General features: G+C 41.7%; 1 protein-coding gene across 4 annotated transcripts in view; it reads left to right on the top strand.

The window, feature by feature from the left end:
- The first annotated feature begins 5,197 nt into the window (after positions 1–5,197).
- The window catches only part of APLP2 (amyloid beta precursor like protein 2), a 72,662-nt gene continuing 50,139 nt past the window's right edge, over positions 5,198–27,720 (top strand). For all 4 annotated transcript variants that reach the window (XM_065417224.1, XM_065417222.1, XM_065417221.1 and 1 more), the window contains exon 1: positions 5,198–5,317. In XM_065417224.1, coding sequence (XP_065273296.1) covers positions 5,225–5,317 — 93 coding nt within the window. In that variant the 5' untranslated portion in view covers positions 5,198–5,224. The remainder of the gene's footprint in view (positions 5,318–27,720) is intronic.

Here is a 27,720-nt window from a genome sequence, read left to right as displayed (position 1 = left end):
AAATATGTCATGGGTGAGAAGCCCCAAAATTTTACTTATCTTTTGTTTCCCTGTGTAAATGTGACAGTATGGCTATCTGGCTACTCTGGTTTCTGAGTTAGAGGATTGTGCGTTCAAGTCCCACGCCAGGACTTCACCTGATACCCATTGCTAACAGTGCAGCTTAGTGGTAGGAGGATGCTGTACTAGAAGAGGTAAGAAGCTAAAATACAGTCCCTTTTGCTCCTCTCTGGTGACCGTCCTGGTGGAAGTTATAGAACTAAGGTGCTTTCCAGAAGGGTAGGATAACCTCAGTGTCCTAGCTAAGAGTCCCTCTCTCAATAACCATATTCCAGATGTATAAGACTGTGGGTGAGTTACAATCGGATTGTTGACCTGAATTTTATGGGTTAGTTGTTATGGCTCGCCACTGACCGCATCCGACCAGAAGATTTATAGGTTCTTGTCCAATTCAGACGACAGGGTCCGAGAACTCAGAGAGTTCTGTATCGGGAGAGGACTCTCGGGGTGCTTGGCAAAAACACTTACACTGAGGACAATACCAAATTGATAAAAACTTTATTGAGATTAACAAAAGAATAATAAATTCTATGAAATTTATAACTGCAAAACAGTAAAAGAATTCCAAAACTCCTGGTGGTAACATTCCTATTATAAGTACCTTAACCTAACATACTCACACCCTTCCTTAAGGACCCGGTAATAAGAGGTGAAGGACCAGCCTTACTCCTGGCATGCCCGATAACATGATGGTGCTGGCTTCCCCAATATTTAGGAATGTTGAGTAGTTATACTGTACTACACAAGCTGAGCTGATAGTGTGATAGAAGATAGTCTATAGCAGGGGTTCTCAAACTGGGGGTCAGGATCCCTCAGGGGGTCGCGAGGTTATTACGTGGGAGGTCGCAAGCTGTCAGCCTCCACCCCAAACCCCGCTTTGCCTCCAGCATTTATAATGGTGTTAAATATATAAAAACTTGATTTTAATTTATGGGGGGGGGGTCGCATTCAGAGGCTTGCTATGTGAAAAGGGTCACCAGTACAAAAGTTTGAGAACCACTGGTCTATAGAATATAGGAGAACAAAGAAAAGAAAGAGCTAAAAGCCCCCTTCTTACAAGGTATTTCATAGGATCCTGACACTATGTAATTCATGCCCAACCTACTATACCCAAATCTTATTTCCGTACCCTAAGAAATTTATGGGTACCTTATCCTATAGGTTAGTGGATTATGACACTTACTCTCTATATATTAATAAGGATTATCTCACTCCAAAAACTGCCACCCTAGGCTCTCTTGGCGACTTCCAGGTTTGTGGTATACCCTGCAGTTACCAACTGGTTGCAGATGCTGGATAAACCTGATCAGTGTTGTGTATAGTTGCTCCCTTTGGTTCCCCAAAGTTCAGGGACCATTTCTATCTGTGCCAAAGGTTACCAGCTTTTATGCTGACTTACTTTTAACTGATTATACTTTTAGCTATTTAGCGAATCTTACTGGATACAGGCCGGTAGGCTTCTTGCATGTCAGCAAAACTTATTCTATGTATAATTATTAGGAAACACATATCATATGCCTCAACACATCCTAAATTCATAGGAATTAATACTGATAAAATATAAGAATGAAATGGATTAATTCAGAAAGATAAACATATTATTTGATACGGCTGGCTGGATTAGTAGGATATAATAGCTAGCAAAATAATCCTGTGGGCTACAGGATGCACAGATGCTGCTGTCTTTATGTGTACAGCTGCTACACTGCTATAATTTTGGAGCAGCAATGTGGATGATCCAATGGACAGAACATGGGCCTGGGAAGTAGGGATACCTGAGTTCTATTCTGACCTCTGATACTGACCCCATGTGACCTGCACAAATCACTTAAGCCTAAATTTTCAAAAGGGTCCACCAATTTTAGGCGCCTCAGCCTTTGGATGCCCAACGGGAGACACCTGCAGGTGATTTTCAAAGGTGCTGAGTACCCACGCTCCGGTTGACTTCAATCTCTGCAGCAGCTCTGAAAATCAAGCCCTAACAGATCCCAAGTTGGGGACCCAAAATTAGTGGACACTTGAAAATTGACACCTGAATTTCTCCTTGCCTTCTTTTCACCATCTGCAAAATTACTTACCTCAAAGGGGAGTTGTGAGGATTAATTAATGCTCATAAAGTGCTATATAAATATAAATGCTAAGTATTACTAGCTCATTAATTTATATAGCACTTCAAGATATCTTTGCTATGAGAGGCTGTACCCAAAGATATATAAACAACGTGTCCTTGTGGAGCTGGGGAGAATGAAAAATATCTTAATGATAACTTTGTAAAAGGGAAAAATTTAACTCAAAATATATTCAATTGAATCAAATACACCCATATTGTACATTAAAAATGTATATACATTAAAATGTATTATTTTAAAGGAGTCAATTAATATTCCAGCTGAGTTTGGGTAAGTTTAAAAGATTACAGATGCCAGAGGACTGCAGTAAAAGAGATTTAAAGGTTTTCAAGTACTGTAAAAAAATGAGACTGTAATAAGTGACTAGTGGACCAGCTGGCCATTTTAATTAAAACTGGGCTGCTTATTGATCTATATTACAGATTGTCCCCATTTACAACACTTCAGCAATCTTCCTTGCATCCATTTCAGAAAAAAAAAATCACTTGTGATTGTGTGTGAAGAATGTAAAAGTTAAAGAATATAAAGGGTTTGTAATTTTATCTAATTGTCCGAAAATCTTGGGATTTTTCTGTTTGCTTTGTTTTTCGGTGTAAGCACTCTTGCACATCCGGCTATGAAAATTATGGAGAATAAAATGTGTAAATTGTAGCAGATGCTTCCTTAATTTATTCCATTAAATAATTCTGATGGGTTTTTATACGTTTTAAATAATGTTTATTCTTTCAAACGTAGAAATTGCTTCTGAAGTTATTCTGATGTATATTAAATTATATCTATTTTTTAATTATATTACAGAAACTATTTCTGTTTTAGGTAGTGGCATCTTTTAGATTTTGGGGGTGAAATCTTGGCCCCATTGAAATTAATGCCTAACCATTGACTTCAATGGGATCAGGATTTCACCCACTACATTTTGTTTGACTATTTTCTACATCATTGTGAAAGCCAAACAACAAATAATAAATAACTAATAAATGGTTTACATCGATACAGTGTTTTTCTTTCTGAAGGACTCAAGTGTTTTACAAATTATATACATAGTGGAATCACATGTCAACTGAGATTTGCTACAATTGATTTTAAACATTTCCTGAAATGCTGCAATTCAAACATAACAGCACAGAAGCTCTAAAAGTGAAACGATCAACAGCAATACAATTGATCTCACTGACTTTTTTTCTAAACTGAGAAAAGCAAAAATTAAAAAAGTGCTACAAATGTGACAAGTAAATAGGATTTTTAAAATGTGTTCAGTTTTAATAATCTAAGATGTTTTAAGTGGCATAGGTAGAGAAATATGTCTGTTTACACTGATTATTTTTGAGTTGACAGTGTGCTCTTTTGTCATTTGCAATCAAACCATTTCCTGGGTGAAGTGCAAAAAAATAAAGGGACTACAGCATACTACACAAAAGTGGGGGTAGGTGACATCCGAGGAGCAAACATATTATTTTACAAAAATTGCTCTGAGATCTTTAATGTAGATATTATTCCCTTAAAAACAAAAACAAACAAACCCAAAAGCAGTTTATTTTATTGTAATATTTTCCACTCACAGTTAGACCCAGATCTTCCATGGTATTTAGGCACCTAACTCTCATTGATTTCAATGGGCGTTGAAACTGCCTAAACAGTTTTGAGGATTTGAAGCTTAGTGCTTTCATTTTGTTTATACAGCACCTAACACGATGGAGCTCGGATTTGGAATATGGCTTTACTGCAATCCTGTTACTATTACTATTCAATTTTTTTCTCTCAAAAACATGAAGAGCTGAATTCACCATACTGGGATTTGAATCTGTAATTGCAGAGCATAGCATTCCAAACCTGCTGTTAATGTAAAACTGTATAGAGCAGGGATGGGTAATGGCAGTCTGGGGACCACAGCCAGATGATTTGGCCCACCAAAGTTAAGAAGATTTTAACCTTTGTTGTTTTCATTTAATAATCCCCTGCAAAAAAGGTTAGTGAAAGATTTATGTTTAAACTTTATTTTGTTTTATTTAAGGGTTTTTTATATTTAAGAACACTTCAGTTTTTACATCGTTAGTTGTATGTTAACATGCTGTGTTGTAGCAAACACTTCTGAGTTATGCAACATGTTGTCTCTAAAAATAAATAACATGGTCTAAAAGGGTCTGAGTGGATTTTGTGGCCCTCTACTTCCTTACAGGGGCATTGCAGTAATGCAGACCAATTGTTCCATTTTATGAAATTTACTAATTAACAAATAGATTGTGGGATTGCTGTTTGGTTCTTTTATTTGCAAACCAGTCGAGCTTCCTTCTGTCTCTTATAGAGGGAGGGGCTCTTTTTTATGCTTTTTGTTATATCTTTTTGTTCTTCATTTTAAAAAACCCTAAGAAATCCAATCCAAAAACGTTGAAAACAGAAAACTAAGGCTGCAAAAGCATTCTGAGGCCAGAAAGGCTGCCCACCCAGCCTTAACTCTGCCCCTCTGATGTTCTCTTTCATTGCATGGTCCTATGGTGGGTCTTAAGTAATGCAGTACCACAGGTGGCAATTTCTTGCAGGGCTTAGGAAAGCGGCTGCTCACCAGACATTGTGCTTGGGCCTGGGAGTCAGAGGTGAGTGGAGCCATTCTCCCACCCGCAGAATCCCCGCCCCTTTTCCAGCCCCCAGCCCACGCCTGGGTGGCAGTGCATGGTGGCAGGTGGTGGCGCTGGCAGCCTGGGGCCACTCCCCGTGATTGGCTGTCACTTGGGGGCGCGGATGCTGCACGGATCGGTGTGGCGCTCCCCTGTCACCCTTGCTCTGATTGGCGGAGACTCGGAGTGATGGGCGTGGCTCCCTCCCTCGCAGGGTCTTTCTCTGGTAGCGGCTGGAGCTGGGGCGCGGCCGTGTCGTCTGTACGTCGCTGTGATTGGCCGGAGCTGGGAGAGGGGCGTGGTTTCATGGCCCCGCTCTCTGTGATTGGCGTGGGCGTGGCTTTGTGAGGCGGCTCCCCGCTGTCGCCGGGCTCAGGGCGTTAAGGCCGCAGAAGCTGCTGGGCGGCGGCGAAGACGGACAGGATGGTGGCGAGCGGAGAGCTGGTGTTGCTGCTGCTGCTGCTCCCGTTGCTGGCGCTCACCGGCCCCGCGGCCACGCTGGCCGGCTACATCGAGGTAAGGCCCGGAGGGAGCGGTGGGGGTTTCTGCGTGGGTGGGCCGGGGGTGCTCCCGCCGCAGAGCCCCCTCCCGCCTTGGCGCAGTGGCGGCGCCCGGCCTCCGCGGAGCCGCCGCAGAGGCCGCGTGAAAGGCACCGAGGGCGGGGTGGGAAGGGGGAATCACCAGCCCCCCGTCTGGCCCCCTCAGGTTATCTGTTCTGACCCCACTTTCCGACCGGGGGGGGCCATTTCCGACCGGGGGGAGGAGAGACCCCCACTTTCCGACCGGGGGAGGCCATTTCCGACCGGGGGGGAGGAGAGACCCCCACTTTCCGACCGGGGGGGGCCATTTCCGACCGGGGGGGAGGAGAGACCCCCACTTTCCGACCGGGGGGGGCCATTTCCGACCGGGGGGGAGGAGAGACCCCCCACTTTCCGACCGGGGGGGCCATTTCCGACCGGGGGGAGGAGAGACCCCCCACTTTCCGACCGGGGGGCCTTTCGGAGGTGGGGGAGAGCCTTGCTCTCTGGGATCAAACACTGTCACTCGCTTTGCAGCCTATTTTCCCTCTTGATTCAGGATCTAGAGCTTTGGGTGACTTTGCCCGCACCCCACCCACCAATGCCCAGCTCGGGGATAACAAATCAGGGTAAAACGGGACTGGAAAAGGAAGTTACCCCATCGCCGTCTTGGTGATTAAAGTCCTCTGGGGGGTGGCGGGGTGTAGCTGGTGTCACGTTCTTCACATATAGGAGCTGAACTTCCCATTTCAAGTCTCGCAGCCTGATTTGCTTCTGATAATTTTGTTCGCCTGGATTGTGTTACGTTTGTAATGCCTTAGTGTCTCGGGCCATAGCGTAGAAATGCTGGCATACCAGCGGGCATGTTTGGCTTGTGTTTGCCCATTTGTTATAGCTGTCCAGTATCAACTGGGTATAATTGCTTTCCTAATTCGGTGGTCTACAAATTGAGCTTAAGGAAAAGGTGTCATCAGTGTCCTTATGTTTCTTACATGTACCAAAAGGATCTACTGCTATCCAAGGGCAGCACTTTTGTAACAGAAAGCGATGAAATATTCATTGGCCAGCAGATCTAGGTAGGAGATGGTTCAGGAAAGGTGGTATCAGTTCTGTAGAAAGAGGACATTTCGCCATCTTACCATGTTGTTTCTAAAGCAGCAACAGTAATTTCTGATCTGAAAGGATAAGTGTAGCTGGAATTTCCTTTTGCCTGTGAAGACCATTTAAGATTCCTGGAATATATAAAGCTTTTTTTTTTTTTTTTTTTTTTTTTTTTTTTCCCCTGCGTCGAAAGAACTGATGCTGTGATCTTGAGTTGGACGGGTTTATGCAAATCTGTCCTGGGATAGGAGGAAACGAATTCTTATTTTCATTTTATGTCAACAATAATGCTGCAGCATTAGGCTGGGAATGTCTTTTCCTGTCTAGTTTTAGATTTCAGGGTTAACTAACTGAATCCCTCTGTGGTACCTTTTTTGTCTAACACCTCTTCCCTCTCCCCCCCTCCCCCCCCCCCAACTGACCTCTGCATTCTTGGCAGGGTAACAAGAAATGTGAGTTTCTCAGATTTGTCTAGAAGCTTAGGTTATTAGAGGGCAACTTCATAGGGAAAAGCCACAGTTAAATGCATCCATTTGGCCAAGGCTTCATTATCCTCTTAATAGATTCTGAATAAATCTTCAATTTTAAATTATCCATTGTATTGTCTTTCAGATTAAAGCTTTATCCAAGTGCGGTGGGTTTGCATCTGATGACTAGGAAATATTTAAATGTCTTTTTTCCCCAAATTGGGTGTGTATATATATATATATATATATATAATATAAAAAAATTTTAAGGCTCCCTTCCCTGAAGTCCTTAAACAACAAACTTCTCTAAGCTAACTAGTTACAGGACATAGCGGATAGGAAGATCTCATGGTAGTTTAGGACTCGTTTTCAACATAATCTGTCTACCAGGGTGAACTCTCACAATAGGTAGTTAAGCACATGCTGATCATCAAATACAAAGGTTCTAATTTCATAATAAATACATTAAATTGCTACATCCATCTTGCATTGATAGTGTTTTAGAGAGGGACAGACATGTTGTGGATATTTATGAATGGCCTGATTTGACACCTTAGTTTTCTGTAAGACTGTAGCAGCTTTGATTAAGCAGAAGGGCTACAGCAGCACTGAACTAAAATCTGAAGCCCCGAGCTTTCTGTAATTACCAACTGACAATAACATTTCTTTGAGGAACATTTATAGATGTTCTGTTGAACTAATATAGTCAGTGATTCCCCCCCCCCCCCCTTTCCTGTGCAACTATCACTTAGAGAATGGCATTTCACCTGTTTATTTTGCATGCGTTATGGTTCTCTGTTAAAAATTACTACAGGTCTGATGTATCATGGTGGTAGGCTGATGACAGGACATGATCCTGAAAAATCTGCCTTGGTGGTGTTTTGCCAGGGAGATAACTAAGGCTGGCCTGAGGAATTCTAGCTAAAGCCCAGATCAGATTACTTGGCACTGACTTGCCAGTGAAGAACCTTTAGTATTTCTCTGAGATAGTTGGATTAATCTCCTGCACCTGTTAAAACCTCTGCCAACTTTGTAGGCCACTTCCTCTGTCATATCCTAGACAAGTTCAGCTGCTTCTACACATCCCTTGTGAAAGATTTGCTTATGAGCTTGCACTACATGTGGGACGTGCCAACTGCTTTGTTTGAAAGCAAAAATAGCTTTAATTTTATTTCAAGGCTTTGTTTACACTAGAAAAATTAGGACATGAGATTAGTGGTATGAAGGGTGGAGGCTGTAGCTTATGCGTATTTACCACTGTTGTTTAAACCTGCTCTCAGTAGGGTTAAACAACTCAGTTTGAATCTAGTTGATACTCCAGCCTCTACTGTTGTGATTACCTGTGGAGAATTGCAGCTGTGAAATGTTAGTGTAGACAAGAATTAAAACTGTTGTGAGTTGAGTTCACCACCAATCTACATTTTTATATTGTGTTCAATGCTGTAGTATGGGTGCCAGGTCATTTCCTAGAATTTGCAGAATATCATGGTTTTGATAGTGTATAATTTAAAATTTGTTACTTGCAGTAGGAAAATGCATGACTGTGTGTGCTTTGCTTTGGCATGTTCCCATTAGGTGGATTTTCTATCACTTCAATATCTCAGATGCCTGTCTTAAGTATGTCCAGTAATCTGTAAATAACTTGTTTTTTCCTTTCCTTATTTCAGTGTGTGTGTTTTGTTGGAAAATATCTGTACATGAAACTTCATATTGGACAGTGCATTCTGCAAAGACCTGTCATTGGTGACAGTCAAACTTTCTCCCCTGAGCCCTATCATGTGTTGATGAAAGATGTAGCTTGGACAAGGTCCCTTCCAAATAAATTGGAATATGAACACACAGCAGAAGAGCTGGTCCATTGATTGTGGCAACTATCTAATGGTGGTTTCTCTTGCATAGTGATGTGTGCTCAGATGACTTAAATTACTTGAACTTATGCTTCCTGCCTCTTGTTTGCGAAGTTGGCTAGGAGAGCTTCAAAAAGACACTGGATGTCAAGCTTAAAAATCATTGTAACTTAATCTTTATTCCAACTATCAACTCCTTGATTTCTATTCTCAAGCCCTTTAAAGACATTAAGTTTCTGCTTTATTCACTTGACCTTTTATGTAATTGAGTCTGAAGTAATACAAACGTAACAAGATTTTTAAAATGAGATTTATTTTTTAATGGCCTTTTTATATAGCTATTGTGAATGCTTATCTATGGGCCATGCCGATCTTGAACAACAACTGGTTTATACCTCACCCAAAATCCTAGATCACCTTGAGGCATAATTGTTTAGTCAATGTCATTATTTTTTTGGTACACTTGGGCATTTTCAAATATAGATGTCTTGTACCATTGCTGCCAGCCTCAGTGACTTGTTCTTTTGAGTCAGCAGATGACCACTTGGGGAAATTACCACTCCCACATTACAGTTCCAAGAAATAACAGTTCTGTAAAATTTCAGTTCCCAAAATTTAATAGCCACATTGTTAGAACTGGAAGCAAGCTAGCTTCGTAGTTAAGTTTCATGCTGCATTTTATCACAGTCTCCATATGTAAACAATATGAGCATATCTAAAGACTTTCCCAAGTCTTAAAGGTAAGGTCCCTCTGATATGTATTTACATATGAGGAAGAAAGACAAATAGAAAACATGCATAAGGTAGTGCCGGGAGGTGCTGCTGTTCTTATTGCAAGTTATAATGCTGGAGAGAGGTAAACCCCATTCTTTGGAGAAAGTTTTCAGCTTTCCTGGAATTTAAGGTGTAGAGGTTGCTTGCCTGTAGTTGTTTTGAAACATTATTTCCTGTTGTGTAAAAAGGAAAAAAAAAATTCTTAATCATTGTCTTCACACATTCGATTGTTGTGTAATCTTGTAGGACATGGATTTATTCACTTTTTTAAAACACATATTGTAATAGTAATGCTTAATTCCTTACCCCTAAACATAGAAGTAATAGGGCCAAAGCATCTATTGCTGTATATTGCCCTTTTGTCCCCCTCAACACCCAGTAGTCCAAGGAAAGTTTAGTATCTTAATCTTTTACTCTTGTAAACCTGTCTAATGTAATCTATATGCAGAGTTCTGTATAAGGTTTATGGGCTAAGTATCTTACAGGCAGAACTTATTTTGCCTGCAGCATCTTCAACAAATGTTTTATTAAAGGTTCAGACTTTGATCCTAGATTCATGTAACTTGCTAATGCGAAAGGAGCATAACACTTTGCAGTTTCACATCAATTATACAAAAACTGAGCCATTAACTCTAAGCTATCCTCATCACTAACTACTAAACACTCTGAACACTAAAGTAGTCTTCGGCCTGTTCACCTTCAGTCCTCATTTGTGAGGGAAAACTCACTTTTTACTAAAGATTTTAATTAATACTCTCTAGAAGAAAGCATGGCATTTAATCTACAATGATATATAGCTCATAGTTGGGATGCTTCAGACACCTGTAGTGTTCTATACATTATTCTGGTAGTTTCACACCTAGTTCTGTAGCTGAAGGATCCTGAGTTGTTTCCTCCTGAAATACATATTGTTGAATTTCCGTGTATGTATGTGATCACTCATTTATCAGCCAGTAGTGACAAATTGATCGTAGGCAAAGCATGAATGTGATAATTGGATTATCTTGAAGGGATACTGTCAACTTGATATCTAGTTGTCCGGTAGCCATGTTAGTCTCTCTCCCAGGATACGAGAGAGACAGGGTGGGGGAGGTAATATCTTTTCTTGGACCAACTTCTGTTGCGGGGGGGAAGAGAGAGAGAGAGACAAGCTTTTGAGCGTACACTGAGCTTGTCTTCAGGAGAAGAGCTCAGTGTAATCTTGAAAGTTTTTTGGGTTTTTTTTTTTTCTTCCTCTTCTTCCCCTCCCCGCTCCCTTCCCCCAGAGTCTCCTTGTTAATTGTCTTGATTTTTGCAGTCAGGTTTCTTTTCAAAAAGAATTTCCCCATTGCTATGAAAGTCCCAGTTAATCAGGGAAAATAGCTAAAAGTAAAAATTGATTGCAGAGCTGTCAAATTCATGAAGTAAAACTGAAAATGAGAAATAATTATTTTAACTGACAGTGATTGTTATCAAATAGTAAGGGGGGGAAGACACAAGAGGGTGTCAGTTCCAAGTGTCCCTTTAATAATGGACTAAAGGGGGCTTGTAGTGGGACGGACACTTGCAGTTCTTCTTACAGTGCAAGGGACCTGAATGCTCTGCATTGAGTTAGGGCTTGTCTAAACTAGGATATAAGGGGTGTTTTAAAAAGAGATTTGTACTTTCTCACAAAGGTAGAGGTGAACTCCAAATAAAATGTCTTAATGGACTTTAACCCTAATACATTTTAAAAATACTTTTTATGACTCTAACCAAGCTGTTAGAGGTAGAAAAGAGTTTAAGCTCAATCTCTCCTTGGTTTGTTTTCTAGTGGGATATCTACTGTGCCTCTGTCTTAAGTGAAAGGGTTTTCATTACTTCCAAGAGAATCTGGATCTGTCAGACAGTTTTCTGGTATTTTGCCCTCTTTTTTTTTTAAATTTCAGTTGATCGCACATTGCCACTCCTACAAGCTTTAAAAATATAACCTTTTAATTTACTGCTCCATGCAAGTATAACATGTAACATGAAACCTAAGTGCTTGATATCCTCTAAGCATTTAAGTTTGTAAGTATCATTGCTTATGCAGTAAGTGTTTGTTTTTAGGATCTGGCCCTAAACGACTAATTCCTGTTGTGAGACTTAAGTAGTGTCTGCCATGGGACTGAATAATAGGCTATTTTCCTACTGAATGAATATGGTTTATATACCTAACTATTCAAGTGCTTCAGCTGTAGTCCAACCTCACACAGGTACACTGTGAAAATCTTTTTTTTCAAAAGAAACTAGGCTGAAGTCATTTTAACTTCACATTGTCTAGCTTCCTGTAGTTGCTATAAAATGGCAGCTTAGCTAGTTGAGCTAATGTTTGAGTTCAAAGAACTCAGACCTTCAGAATTGCATTCCAAAAGAAAGTGTTAAGTTTTGACTTTAGATGGGTGACCAAAATACTAATGGTTCTGCAAATTAACTTTGGTAGCAGCAAAAAATACTCTAGAGTAGAGGGTTTTATGTAATCAGGTATCAACCTGATCAGAAACTTGGGCAACTAAGCTGCTTAACAGCACTTCATTTTCAAGCATTACAGTGGACCTTTTAGATCTGTTTAGTTGGAGGAAAAATAAACACCCATTTGGAGAGGCTGACCTGTATATGCTTTCTGTGTAAAAAGGCATAGTTGCACCATTTGCCAGTCAAGAGCACATTTACTTGCAATCAATTTTCATGCTGTTATCAGTGGTAAAATATTTTTATTTAAGCTAAAGTAACTCAAACAGGAGTTCTCTCTTCCTTTTGGTTTACTCATCTGTATGCTGCTTGTTTATACTTGGGTGCAAAAGTTAAAATGTTATGAAATACAGAACCTGAACACTGGGGCAACATATTTCCCTTTTCATCTCTGGTGATAATACAGGAAATCCAACAGCATTGTGCAACTCTAACTTACTTGCCTTGAGGAAGGCAAGTGACCTTGAAACTTCTCTTGTAGTTGAACCTACTCCTACATGTTCCCTGTAAGACAGAAGCCAAGCATAGTACCTGAAGGTGAATTTCTTTTGCCCATCCCAGGAGTGAGATCAGATAATATAATAATATATGGAGATAGGTATATCTCCTAGAACTAGAAGGGATCTTGAAAGGTCATCAAGTCCAGTCCCCTGCCTTCACTAGCAGGACCAATTTTTTTTGCTACAGATCCCTAAATGGCCCCTTCAAGGATTGAACTCACAACCCTGGGTTTAGCGGACCAGTGCTCAAACCACTGAGCTATCCCTCCCTCATCTCTGCTGGCAAAGTAGCAAAAATAGACTACTTAGAACTTTTTTTGTTCAGCTACCAGGAGCTGGGTGTGTTGACTACAAGTATAACTGCCTTACAGTTTGAATAAAAATTTTCCTTAAAATCCTCTTCTATTAGAAGCCAGAAAGTTTTGAAATAACATCTTTTGGGTGGGAGCATGAAAAAAGAAATATTCACATTTGTAGTCTTAGATTTTGCAGCAGTCTCCAAAACTAATATATAGATGAAAAATGAAAGCAGAGTAAGCCTGTTTGAACAACTAGTAAAACTTGCAAAGGTTCAAACTGGATAGGAAATTATCTACAAACTACTATTACAGCATGTTAGTCATTCAGTGTTAAACAAGTGATGTGATAAGATTTTTGTTAGCTCATGGAGGGCAAGTCTGGAGTAGATAACTGTGCAGTATATGAACTGAGCATAAAACAGGAGATAAGTGTACAAAATATTTGGTAACTCTGCATTTCATAACTTGTGGTCAGATGGTCTCTTCGTTGTTTGGTTCTAGATTGAAAAGTGATTGTAGAAAGGCAGTTCAATACAACTCCCTGCCCTGTGTATTAATGACTGGAAATAAGGGACTAAAAAAATATGATGCAATGTCACAGTAGCAATAAAAAATAGGAGGGGAGTGTTTGAAGAAATCAGTTTCCTCGATCATAAAAGTGCTTATTTCTTATGACTAAAGCTACATTTATGTCATGGAGGTCATGGAAGTCACAGAATGTGTCCCATTTTCTCTTTCGGTGAAATGATCACCCCACAGCTTCCAGCTGCTGTGGGCGGAGGGGGAACTATGGAGCCACAGCGGCAGATGTCACAGACAGGTCATGACTTCTGTGAATTTTTGTTTATTGCCCGTGACCTGTCCATGACTTTTACTAAAAAATAACTGACACAATCTTAGCCTTACTTGTGAATAAGTGGACACTTACGAGACACCTTCACTTTCTGAGTTTTCATTTTATAGTCTGATACAAACTAACTTATTCCTACTGACCTCTGGGATTCTGGTAGATCCTTGCTGACAGGAGCTTTAGGATTCATCTGTGCCCAGTTACAATGCTAAGGGCATGTCTGCACTGGCAGAGTTACAGTGCCCGCAGTTATAGTGCCGCTCAGAGAGCGCTGAAGGGAAACGACTGTGTGTTCACACTGTCAGCTGCCTGCACAATAGCATGTTCCCACTTGCAGCAGTATTCAGAGTGGTGCACTCTGAGCAGCTATCCCACAGATCATCTCTTCCTCTTCTGCCACTAAGAGTTATGGGAAGGCGGAGGGGGCCACGGGGTATCCTGGGTCCTGTCTCAATGCCCTGTGATGCATTGCTTCACATCCCAGCAGTCCCTGTTCTTCCATCCACATTTGGTGCCATTTTTCAACAGTTTGTGTACTGTACGCTCTGCTCTGCCTCTTCAGTCTGCAGGAATGGATCCTGCACTGTTGACCAATATGCTGCTCGCTCTGTTGCTAGTGGCAGTGGAGTTATTCCTTAAACTACAAAGGCAAGAGCAGTTCGACATTGATCTTGCCACGCATAGTATCTATGACCGGAGATTGCTTGTGGCATTCACGGAGGTGCTGACCACTGTGGAACGCTGCTTTTGGGCTCGGGAAACAAGCACTGAATGGTGGGATCACATGGTGATGCCTGTCTGGGATGACGAGCAGTGACCGCAAAACTTCTGGATGCGGAAAGCCATGAGCTCAACCCAGCCCTGTGGCGCAAGGACACGAGAATGAGAGCGGCTGCGCCATTGGCGAAGCACGTGGTGATTACACTGTGGAAGCTGGCAACTCCAGACTGCTACCAATCGGTCGCTAACCAGTTCGGAGTTGACCATTGGACTCGAGTTGATTGGAAGTGTGCAGGGCCATTAATCGCATCCTGCTCCAAAAGACTGTGACTCTGGGCAATGTGCATGACATTGTGGATGGCTTTGCACAAATGGGCTTCCCTAACTGGAGAGGGGCGATAGATGGCACACACATTCCAATTCTGGCACCAGACCACCTAGCCACTGAGTACATTAATTGGCAGGGGTATTTCTGTATGGTTCTCAGGCTGGTCCGGAAAGGTGCATGACACACGCATCTTTCTGAACACTGGCCTGTTCAAGAAGCTGCAAGCAGGGACTTTCTTCCCAGAAGATCACAGTAGGGGAAGTCAAAATGCCCATTGTGATCCTGGGGGACCCCTGCCTACTCCTTAATGCCGTGGCTTATGAAGCCATACATGGGGCACCTTGAGAGCAGCAAGGAGCGGTTCAACAACCGGTTGAGCAAGTGCAGAATGACTGTTGTGTGCTTTTGGCCATTTAAAAGATCTGCTGGCGCTGCCTATAAGGGAGGCTGGACTTGGCCAATGACAATATTTCTATACTCATAGCTGCATGCTGTACGCTCCATAGTATTTGTGAAGGGAAGGATGAAAGCTGCTCGGTTTGCAGCGCTAGTAGCGCCTGGAGCGTGTCCACTTGACGCTCTATAACGTTTAAGAGCCGCTCCGTGGCTTCGTTCTGGCACGTCGCGTTCTCCTTTCGGTCCCTCTTCTCGCTGTCCTGCCACTCCTTCAATTCTTGTTTTTCGGCCGTGGAGCGCATCATGACATGACGCGGAAAGTCCTCCTTAGTTCTTCGTGGCCACTTTCTAATTCTGCGCAGCCGTTCAGCTGGCGATAACAAAGAGGGAGGCTGGGCTCCCAAGGTCACCTCTGTGAGGCCAAAATGCAACATTTTACAGAAGCAGTATTGTTTGCAACAGAGAGATAGATCACTGATTCAGTGCTTTAAAACACAGCCACTACTCGCATACCACAAGATAGCCAGTTGCTTGCAAATAGACTTGTGGCTCATGTGCGCTTGCCTAGGGTCAGCCAGTTAGTGACACCTCACTGGCCTGTAGTTTAGGCAGGATAGGGGAAGGGGGACAGCTGTACAAGGAAGTTTTTATACCAAACCTCTGATTGAGTCAGAATATCTCTATTCCCCCTCTCTCTCCCTCCCACCAAAAAAAGTGACTACTTCTATTTCTGACTTACTGATTGGGCCTACCTTTTCCTTCAGTTACTGTATTGCACAATAGAGCAAGATCTGATACTCAAGAAGTTACTTACTGAGTACATTAATATACCTACATAGCTACTACATTGCTGGTATTTAACTTGATACTTTATCACAAGTATAGCTAGGGCATGAAACCTATAAACCCGTGTTCTGTAACAGTTTTCGCTACACCATTCAGAAAATACTTACTGTCGCGTTGAGGTGAGTTAGAGGTAAAACATTTTTCAGGATCTGTCCTACATTAAATTCTGAGCCTTGCTGCCTAAATCAAAAAAGCCAAATTTGTGCATTTTAAAATAATCTTTAGGCTCTTCCTTATATTCTCTTGCATTATTTTTTTAGTTCCAGCTCCCTGCCAACAGCTTTGTCCCATTTCTGTTTCAGCTCTCTAGTGGATGAATCCCACTAATTGTCACTGCATAGTGTGAAGTGACAGCAGCAAAAAGAGAAACCTTGACGATACCATCTGTTACAATAAACATTATGCATTCATCTGAGGTTTCAAGCGGATTTGAATTGCATATTTTGCAACAGTAGCTAGTCTCTGCTTTGATGTATGGCTGCATCTAGGAAAGCCCTTAATCACCAAATTCTGTTTTGGTTTTGGACTGCATGCTTTGTTGCCAGTTCTGAATTAAAGAATAAGCTTTTTATCTGGATTTATTAGCACCAATGTGAATGGGAAAAGATCGCTTTAGGACTAATTTTTTTTGGCAAATGAATCTGCACAAATTAATGTAACTGACTATAACTGGAGGTTGATTGCAAGCTGGTTACTAGTGTTAGCAGTCAGTCTTTCAGTAATTGTGGCCTGAAATAGAAGGGCAGATTAAAATATTCCATTCAAAAGATTAAATGCAAAATGTTGATACAAACCTGCAGTTTGAGCTCCTAGTGAATATATCGGCACTTGAACATGAGGTTTTCTTTGCATAATTTATCAATTCCTGCTAAAGAAATTGAATTTGATGTCCGGTTCCTCATTCGCAGCAAGATCACATACACATTTGGAAACTGAAGAGCATGAAACCATGTCAGGATCTAAATTAAGCACATTAGCTCATGCAACAAACTCAGCCAAAAAATAAGATCTTGAATGTGGGGTCTGGCAAGTCTTTTCCCACACATGCTTACCTATATGTTGCTTCCCTCCAGTAGAAGGGAAATGGGAAGGTGCTGCATTGAGGATGCGATTCATAAAAGAATTGGCTGTGGAATGGAGCAGGCTGCTGTTGACACCCTCCTCCCCCCTTCCCCCCATGTAAATAATAACAGGAATAATTAAGGGCCATCTCAGTCTGCACTGGCTGCTAACAAGCTGCATTTTGTGTCAATAGTGGTGAGTAGAAAAGCATTCCCTTGAGATTAGAGAGACTTCAGTTCTGTAGAAACTGGTGGCTTTAAGCTTTTATTTAAAAGTAATGAGTTCCTAGCCCTCGTTGTGAAGATGATCTCACACATGTCTTCCCAGTGCTGTCTTCCTGAGTCTGCAAACGGAGTTCTAGCCTCCAGTAATGGAACTGTCAACCACTAGCAAGTAGCGGAGGCTGTTTTCTCAGAAGATGACCCATCACTGTGGAACCTGCTCCTGGAAGAGATCCATGTCACCAAGATCCTCACTGCCTTAAGAACAAAATGTACAGCACTCTAGATGGATAGGATAGCAAGAGGGACTAAGACTCTGGTCAATTTCATTATTTCAAATCTGAACCCCACAGGCATCAGCAAAGCTGACCCAAATCACATCCATTTCACCTTACTACTGCTTGGGGGATGCAGATGTTGTGAAAGAGGACTCAGAATGGATTTGAGGAGAAAGGCATAGAGTATCAAACTCCGATGTTGCAATGGAAGTAAGAGGCAAGTGGTAGTAAGAGGAAGCAATGAATGGTATGTGTGGATGACTGCTTCTCCAAATCCCTCTTGCTGCTGGAAAGGAGGAGGCCCTTTGCATGTATATCACCTCCTTGCCATAGCATATGACAGACAGGAGTGATCCAGCAACAGCACCCTGCTTGGAATTAGCAGCTGGGCTTCTTACCAGGGCATTGCCCCGGACAATGAGGGCCTCATTGTGTTAATCTCTGTCTTAGTAGGTGTTCAGCTTTTCAAGCCCTGAAAGTTACGGGCTTTGTGTTTGTACCTTGGTGGCTGTGTGGATGAATGACCCTCTCCTCCTGCCAATCTGTACCTAGAGGTAAATTTATTCTAACCTTTTAGCTGCTGCTAGTGTGACTTGTCGTCGCCCCCCCCCTTCCCCCACACACTGATCCCTGTTGCTTTGTTCAAATTGCATCAATTCTTGCTCAGCACCAAAGCTAGTCAGTAGGTGACTCTTCTGTTTAGGGTGACAGCCACTTTCTGGGACACAATCTACAAATAGCAAAGGCAGAAGATGGATGTGCTGTTGGAGCATAGTCATGATGCAGTAAAGCATCCTGTATGGCTCCAGCCCAGAGAGAGCGGTATCAGACCTTACAGGGTTCTGGCTTTCTAAATCTCAGCCTACAGTTTGCTTAGGACCTCGAGTCCTTGGCTACATGTTCTAGCGTTGATCAAGCTCTTCCATTATACGTAGCTGATTGTACTCCATAGCTCAAAATATACTCAAGTCAATAAGTAATAATTTTACACTTGGATTCTTCTGAGCAGCAGCTATCTGCGATGCTTGGCTTCATTAGTGCTATTTTCTCATGTGCATTAACTTTAGATTAGTTATGTCTTTACTAAGTTCCCTTAAACATCTGTCTTGCCTCAGAACATCTTTTTCTCAGATTGAGAAACAGAATAGGCCCTGAGCAGCTCAACCCCCCCCCCCCCCCCAAATACCTTCTATACGGCAGTTGCATCATATTAATTCACTTGTTTATTTCAGATAAGGAGTACAGAACACTACATTAATGCACATCCCACACAGCACAAACAGGTGTGTGTGTATATTGCTTGCAGTGTTTGTATAATTAACCTCAAGGGCACTGGAATTCAGATTTGGGGAACATGATTTTCGTTAGCAGAGAGAATGCAAACAGCAACTAAATCGCTTGCTTTAGAGAGAGACATTCTGAAAACACCCCTAAATCTTTGGCCCTTGGATTGCGCTTTGGGAAAATATTTTCGTCATTAATAATGTTAGACTGGCATCCCTCCAATAATGTGCCCCTCTCATTGCAGAGTACATTCTTATATGTGATGCAAAGAGGATAAAAATAGCATTTATTAAGACTCTTTAAGAGGCAAATCACACAACGTGGCATGGGATGCATGAAATAAGGAAATACCTAGAGACTGCACTACTACAGTATATTCAGTTTACTGGAAAATTTAAGTTAGAAAAATAAGTGCATGTACACAGCATCTTTCATCCTAAAGAATCCTAAATGACTTCAAAGTTACCCACACCACTGAAATACGATCAACTGATGCAGAGCACACTGCACAACAGTTGTGGGAGGAAAAGCTCTTGTTCAGGGTCCATTGGGACCAACTCCTACTCTAAGCAGATACTTTGAAGTGGAGGGTTGTGTGCTGTGTGTGGACACTAAGGTCACCTCCAAAACACCTAAACAAAGTAAAAATGAGGGAAAGATGAAGGGCTGAATTGACCTTGCTATGACTTGGACTTGTGGTTCCAGACTATGGGTATTGATCTTCAGGCTACTTGACCATTCCCTTTGGCTAGAGATCTTATTCTGACTACTTGGGGAGGCTGGAAGCTCCTTCACAAGTTGTGGGGATGGGTATGGATGGGAGCTGTGTAACCTCAAAACTGCTAGCAATTCAGGATGTAGGAGACCTGGGTCAGAATTTTCTCTGGTTTAAAAACAAACAAACAAAAAAACCTCCTACACATAAGGTAGCTGATTTATAGAAAGCTTGAGTGTGCCGATACTTCTGTTGGGTGAAACACTGGTATCTAGACTCCAGATCCTGTCTAGAATTGCACTGTAGGTTAGCCTCTGAAGGACCCTGTTCTCTTCTGCCTATTAATTCAGCAGCTGTTACTTGATTAGTTTAAATTACTTTCTTCTCCATCTCCATGCTACTTTGTAATTTGAGTCTCCTTTGTGTGGCGAGGTCAGCATGTTTACATGGTGATCTTAGGATAGTTGGGTATGGACTCAGTCTAACATCTGTTATGGATTTCTATAATCTTGGGTCCTCTGCTGAACATTCCCTGCCTCCAATGCCGTATAGTTAAGTTCAGTCAAATGTAAATCTGTGTCCCTATTGAGCACATCAGTTTTGGGCCATGAATGGAGCTACTCAAAAGTAGCTGAACTATGGTCTGTTAAGGGCCTTAAATATTGGGCATAGGACCTTGCTTTTGACCTGTTAAACAGAAGGCTATTGAAGCACGCAGGGCACCAGTGTGATGTGTTCTCCTATCTTGTGGGCTTCTGCATGTTCAAGCTGTAATTTCAGTGTGGATACATCTCAAGTGGCAGATCGGTTGCCCGTGAAAAGATATTATGTTTCACAGGGCTAATCCACTGCAGTATTTCACTTGATTTCAGTGAGATTAATCCCTATGGTTGAGACGCATCCACATTCATGAATGTGTCTGAAACATAAAAGGCCTCAGTGGACCATGTCTAGAGTCAGCTAATCAAAAAAGCCTACCCTGGGGCCATAATGGGAAATTGACTTATGCAATGTTTCCATACTTTGACTTTGAAAAAAATCTCTGAAATTGCTCACCGGTTTCCTACCCACAGGCTGAAATGACCTATTGAATCAATCTGCCCTCAAATCAGCACGGTATTGATGGGATTTGTGTGTTAAGTCAGCACTTCTGGTGTCATCTGGGTCTGGGTTTTTTAAATGCAAGGAAGTTAAAGCTTGTTCAGTTGTCTAGTACCCAGCTTGTTTTGCCACTTCTTGATAAAGGCAAACTCATTCAGGTGCACACTTTTTACAAGAAGTGCCCCAACTGTTTTTCCAGCAACCTCATACCCACATTACCTCTAGCAAGAAGCATCTGAGCACCCAGAAAAATCTACACAGGAAAACCACACCCAGTGTTTGCCTTTTTTAGGAGAAGATGATTCCACAAAATTCTTTCTGCGACAGTTACCCATAATCTTTTCATTCAAAACAGTGAATAAACTCCATAAGTCTCTTCATCTTTAGACTTTTGTGTTTCTGTGGCTTGCGGGTACTTGAGCCTTGTGTGCTCCCATAAGACCATGTTTAAAAGCAGCTAAGCAACTTCAAAAGGAAGCCCTGTCTAGGAATAAAAGTTCTTTGGGGTTTAGATACTTTGGACCTGGTTCTAGAGGTCACTCTGGATTAGACTCAAACAAGCTATTGCATAGAGTCTTGGAAATTGCTCATGTTTGCATTACTTCACCCACTTTTTGCAAAAACTAGCTGACTTCCTGCTTTATACTAAAAACTTCAGACCAATAATAGTCAAACTCTAAAGCTTTAAGGGCTTTACAAAGTTTCGTTTATTAGAAGCCCTTTACCAAAGACTTGGACTACCAGCCGTAAACATCTGAAGTAACTAACCACTTCCACCACCAACCTAGTATTAAACTACTATAAAACTTCAGCAGTTAAAGACGGAGGTAGAACCCGGGTGGGAAATCCTTCAAGAAACCTCAAGGCAATTGTGCATCTGTACATATTGTGTTTTCCTTCCTCTTGAAACAAGAAGCTGAATGCAAGAGTTGATAACTGCTAGAAAGCTCTTTGACAAAGATTAAAGGCAGTTCTCCCATTTAGTTTTGATTTCACTTGCCAATACCACAATCCAACCTAGTTCAATAAACTCAAGAGCTATAAAACCCCAGTACATTTAAAAAGCAGATGTGCATGTACAAAGGGCAAAAGTAAAATTTACTTAGATCAGATTTACACTTCAGTCAGTAGTGCTGCAATAATTACGAGAGCACTTGCTAAACCCAGTTCAGCTAATTTGACTTTTTGAACCTAGTAAAACCAGTTAAGCTGGCTAGGATCCAATCCCCTTTACTATATGCTGTAAATTACTTAATTTTCTAATAGCATTAAACTGTTCTAAATAGAGATCTGCAGCTCCTTTTAGAGAAACTATTCACCGCAATCAACAAAAATTTCAGAATGCTGGTCTAACCCCAACATGGCGTTTTAATAACTGAATAAAAACACAGACAAATTAGTGTTTCAGAAGCAACTTGTTGCTAAATTAGTCATGATTGCTTAGTGAAAGTTTGAGCTACCTAAAGCGGTTTCCTTTTCTCAACAAAAATGGAGAGGGTGGGAGAGACTTCAGTTATTGTGGGGTGTGACTAAATAATTTTGTCTTACCTTTTTACATTTAGGGCTGGTCTACACTGGGGGGAGGGATAGCTCAGTGGCTTGAGCATTGGCCTGCTAAACCCAGGGTTGTGAGTTCAATCCTTGAGGGGGCCACTTAGGGATCTGGGGCAAAATCAGTATTTGGTCCTGCTAGTGAAGGCAGGAGGCTGGACTCGAACTGGAAGGGACCTTGAAAGGTCATCTAGGAGATAGGATATCTCCATTAATTTAAAAAAAAAACTAATTTATACGCAACTTCAGCTACGTGAATAGCGTAGCTGAAGTCGAAGTACCTTGGATCGATTTACCTTGGGTCCTCACGGTGCGGGATCGATGGCCCCGGCTCCCCGTTGACTCCGCTACCACCGCTCGCTCCGGTGGAGTTCCGGAGTAGACGGGGAGCACGTTCAGGGATTGATATATCACGTCTCGTTAAGATGTAATACACTGATCCCCGATAAATCGATCGCTACCTACTGATACGGCGGGTAGTCTGGATGTACCCTTAGTGACTAACTAGTAGGGCATTATGGTCTTTAGTTCTCCCTTCAATTAGTAGATCAGTTAGTGTTTATATTACAGCAAGGCCAGAGGCTCCAAACATTGTATGTACACATGCAAAGATGAAATCCTTACCTCCAAGAGCTTACAGCCTGAGAACGTAATGGTTTTAATTCTAGTTTAACTAGGTCTGAACACATGTTTTTCACCAGCAAATGCCGGTCAACATACTAGACTGGATAGTTAAATACTGGAATAGATTACCAAGGGAGGTTGTGGAATTTCCCCATCATTGGGGACTTCTAAGAACAAGTTAGACAAACATCTGTTAGCAATGGTATAGGTATACGTGGTCCTGCCTCAGTGTGAGGGGCTGGACTAGTAGACCTCTTGAGGTTCCTTCCAGCCCTACGTTACTGATTCTGTACTAAAGCTTTACAGAGTAATACTAGCTGGTAACCTGTGTCAAAAGAAGCCTTACTGTCACTCTTCTCTCCTCCCATGCTCCATGCACACACTTATTTGCTTTAAGAGGCACATTATTGTGCAGTAGGATTGTGACAGATGAAAGGCAGCCAATTGGATTTCACAGCTCTGGAAAAATGCTAATGAACACTTCCAAATTAGATGGAAATATAAGCAACTTTCTTACACACACACACACACACACACACACACAGTCTGATGGGGAATAATCTGACTTGATGCTATTTACTCACTTAAAAAAAGTTAATGGCTCACCTCCTGCTGATCTTAGAATCATAGAATATCAGGGTTGGAAGGGACCTCAGGAGGTTGTCTCCTCAAAGCAGGACCAATCCCCAGACAGATTTTTGCCCCAGATCCCTAAATGGCCCCCTCAAGGATTGAACTCACAACCCTGGGTTTAGCAGGCCAATGCTCAAACCACTGAGCTATCCCTCCCCCTCAGTTTAACTGGCACACAACTAAATAGTGTTTCTGTGCTGAATAACTTTTAAAGCACAAGGCAATTACAGTTCTTTGGGAATTTAGTTGTCCAGTGATGGGGAGTCAATATTGGCTACAAACACTGGACTATCTCCCAAGTGGCTCAAGCGACGGTGGGTCTTGCGCAAAACATATCTGCATCTTTCATATTGACATAGGACCGGCCAAGTAAAAGACGTCATTCTTACTGAGTGTTTAAAACATGATTGCAGATCAGCTCAGTGTTCAATTAGAAAGCAAACCTTAGTTCAGCATTCGTCTACTCCCTCTCCTGAGCTTGGACAGACGATTGCATCACACTATGCAAGTCAAACTGAAGCAGTGCATTTTTGCACCAAGATGAGATTAGTAGATCTGTCTCCATTCAGGGGGAAAAGCAAACAGTCTTGTGACTTATACATTTCTAAGCACACCTGAAACAGCTCTAGTGGTATTGCTTCACATTTGTGTGAACCTCTTGGTTTCACTCCTGTAGCCATCCATTTTCGTGTGGTGGAAGCATCATGTTTGTCTCTAGTGTCTGAGATACCACAGTGCCTCCTATTAGAATAGCAGTAATGCTTATCTGATTAAGAGGAACGTATCCAGTCGATTGAGGATGGCAGAAATGACATTCCTTGAGCACCTTTAGGGGTCTCTGAGGGTGCAGAAGCATTTCAGAAACTGCTTTAAATCTGGGCTTGAAAATCTTACCAGACACCTAGAGGCTGATGCAGAGATGGAAGGGAATGGGCACACTGTCCAGGGGAAAGGCCCAGGTTAGAAGCCTGTCTGAGGGGAGGGAGGGAGGAAGTGTTTGGATTCCATTTCCGGTGCTGTACTTGGACTCTGCTGATGGTTATTTCTTTCACACTAAATTCTGGCTTCTAGACATCTGAAACATCAAACATTGCACCACTTTAGTTACTGGAAAGGATGACAAACATTGACCCTTCCAATTCTCCCACACCATACTTCCTGAATACTTAAATAAGGAATGTTGGCCTTTCTGCTTCCCTGGCCTGTGGCTTCTGCTTGGTAGGAGAAGAATAACATTTTTACTCCCTTGAATCCTCCTCCCTTGCTCATAGCTCTTCTGAATGACAGTGGAGGGAAATTATGTGCCTGCTTCACTGCTGCCTAGTGTGTTCAAAATAGCTGTTTTCGCTCTGTTGCAGATTGCCAAAACTTTGAGCAGCAACAAAGGCACTGGAGTTGTCTGAGGATTTGCACTGAGTAGGTTCATATTAGTAATGTTACCGTAGCAACCTAAGTGCTAGGTACCTTTTTTATTAAAAGACTAGTTTTGAATGAAGCTGCTGGCCCCAGATCCTCAACTTACAAGGGAAAGTCTCTCCTGATTTGTTACTGGAATAGGTCAAGTGGGTTTTCCCCCAAGCCCTGTGTTTCACAATGAGAAATAAAAATCTTGTTACTTGCTGTGGCTTAGTAAATTCAGGCATGAATCATACTGAATCATTTATTATGGCAACCTAGAAATAGCAGATGCATGCATTTCTAAAGCACTTATCACCATAGCATCTACTCAAGGTGCCTGAAGTCAAAGGGTTTTCGGTGTAAACAGCAACATGAGGTGCTGTCTAAAATGACAGTTTGCATCAAGATTATACACTGGCTGGAATAAATAGCAGGGGTGGGATTCTGCATTTAGATTTAATTCTAATTAGCGCCATCTCCAAACTCGGTAGAGAATAAGAGCGATAAAAGACTATGACTCTCAGAGACATCTACCAGCTGCTGGCTATTTTCATAGGCCTGTAATTTATACAATTAACCTATGCTTTTAATAGCATTTTAAAGATTGCAGTATAAATGCAGCAGCAGTTTGGAGACGAGAAGACAGCCTTGCTTTTCAATCCCTTTTGGTAACATGTTTTAATTTTAGTTTGGATCAAGCACACACTTGGCAGAGCCTAAGGGCTGAGAGCAAAGAATAAAGTATCCCTGTTCTTAACCAATGGGCCTTTCTACATTCAGGAGAATGTCATTAGCATAGTATGAAAAGTTGATGCTTTAAAAACATATTACTGCCTATTTGATATCTCCACATTCTGATACTTTAGATTTGGGTATTTCAAGGGGTTTTCACTTCTAAAGGAATTGAATGTTTATTGCAATGATTAGCTTGTTTAAAAACCTGTCTAAGAAAGTTGACAATTTTGGGAGAGGGTTTGGAAGCAACATGACCTGGAAGCAACATTCTAATATACTGAGGCATCTCTGCACACTGGAGGAAAATTGATGCTTCACCTGGCCTTCCATCTTAAACTAGTTGCAGAACTTCAGGATGTCAAACCCATATTGACAAGTTCTGAAACAGTTGCAGTATGCACACAGCTATCCAGCCTAAGTACCGAATAAGTTCTTCATGGGAGGTTAGTTTGAACTTCCAAATGGTTGGAATCAGTGTGCTGAACGGGATCCTACCGTCCTTCCTCTCTAAACCTCTGTACCTTCTTCCAAGCAGCAAGACAGAACACACCCTAAAAAGCTCTTCAGTTTCATGCTTGCCGCCTTTAAATCTTTTTAGAGAAAAAACTTGTCTGCGGCACCACCCAACCCACAATACTTGAACTGATAAGACATGTGGCTAAACTAAGTAACCACAAGTTCATACACTGGTAAACCCTGTCCTTCCAGCCACTCTGCTTTCTGACATATATATCCCCTCACTTGTCTGTAAAGACAAATCATTTAGACTTTTTTAGCATTTTGAAGTATGGACCTGTTACCTTTGTGTTTTCTGTAAAGCACCTACCATTCTCATTAGCTCTCTAAAATAAACCGTATTTTGGACTGACTGTTCAGAGGGGCACTCATTACGTTAGAATTGGTAAAACAGTATCCCCTTTCAGTCTTAGCAGATGACTTGAACAAATCTGTATGTTACCAAAGTCTCTTGTTGGTTTATATTGATATCCCAGTTACATTTACTAGTAACAGGTGTGAAGACTTTCACCCAAATATCTTTTGAGGTTTGTATTGGGGTGTGTGGTTTTGGGGCATAGTTTTGCTTTGGAATAAGATTTATATATTATCTGTTCCTGAGGTCGTAGAGAGCTCTCATTTTAGAACAGGGAGGGTAAGTATGCACCAGTAAACACATTCATATGCAGCCTTATCTAGCAGAGACATTTTAAGCTAGTGACTATCACTTAATCTGTAAAAGAGCTTCAGCAGGTGGTTTAGCAGCCATTAATGCTATTCCCAGAGTTGTGCTGATATTAGTGAAGCCCGTACACTAAGGAAATTGTAAGTCATGTTAACTTTCAGCTTGGTTAGTAATGGAAAAGCAAATGGCTTCACCTTTCCGAAGCTGCTTTACTCCAGAACACACTTGCTAAATGTAATAAGATGGCATTAAGTCAGTTGTGCACCCCAGACCTTCTAGATTTCATGGGGCATCTGTAGTCACTGAGTAAGATGGGTGTCCAGGGATCTAAAACTGCTCTAAATCACTTTCCTTTTCAAGATAAAGTATACATAAAGTGATGGTTAAGATAATTCTATGATTTCCATCTTCTTCTGCAGTGTGTTAAAGAAGAAAAGGGATACTGCTAAAAGGTTTGAGCATCCCCTGCCCTTTCCTTGGAGTAGTCTCTGATTTCTGCTTTAATAGGGCTTTGGTTTATAAAATGTAATCTATTCTCTTCAAGTAAGTGCACAGTTCAGAATAAGACATCGTTGGCTTCTCTCTGGATTAGAGAATTCCCGTGGGAAAGCAATAATTATCCTTACTGTACAAGATAGACTAATTACGCAGATTGGTGAAATGAGGGGCTGGGGACTAATCCAGGCTGAGCCATTGGTTGTGACCTTGGGCAGGTCACTTGAATTTTTACTGTAGTTCAGCAGTAAAGTAGGTCCTCTTTATGTACATGCTGCATCTGACTTTGCTTTCCTGTAGGTAAAAAGCACTTCAACAGAACAAGCCAGCAAGGTTATTTAAAAAGGGAGATTGTTCACTGCTTGTTTGTATTGTGGCAATACAATATGAAGAAAACTTCAGCAGTTGTGAGTGAGACAGTTGGTGGCTTTATCAGTAAGTTGCATAGGATCTCCCAGGGTTGGAATAGTTTTTGCTACCTTTCCACACAACACTCTTCTCACACTGTGTCCTTTAGGGTAGATCTG

The sequence above is a fragment of the Emys orbicularis genome, chromosome 15 (genome assembly GCF_028017835.1).
Source record: "Emys orbicularis isolate rEmyOrb1 chromosome 15, rEmyOrb1.hap1, whole genome shotgun sequence".
In the NCBI taxonomy this organism is placed as follows: domain Eukaryota; kingdom Metazoa; phylum Chordata; order Testudines; family Emydidae; genus Emys; species Emys orbicularis.
The sequence above is the reverse complement of the archived record's forward strand: the minus strand, read 5'-3'. Positions and strand labels throughout refer to the sequence as shown.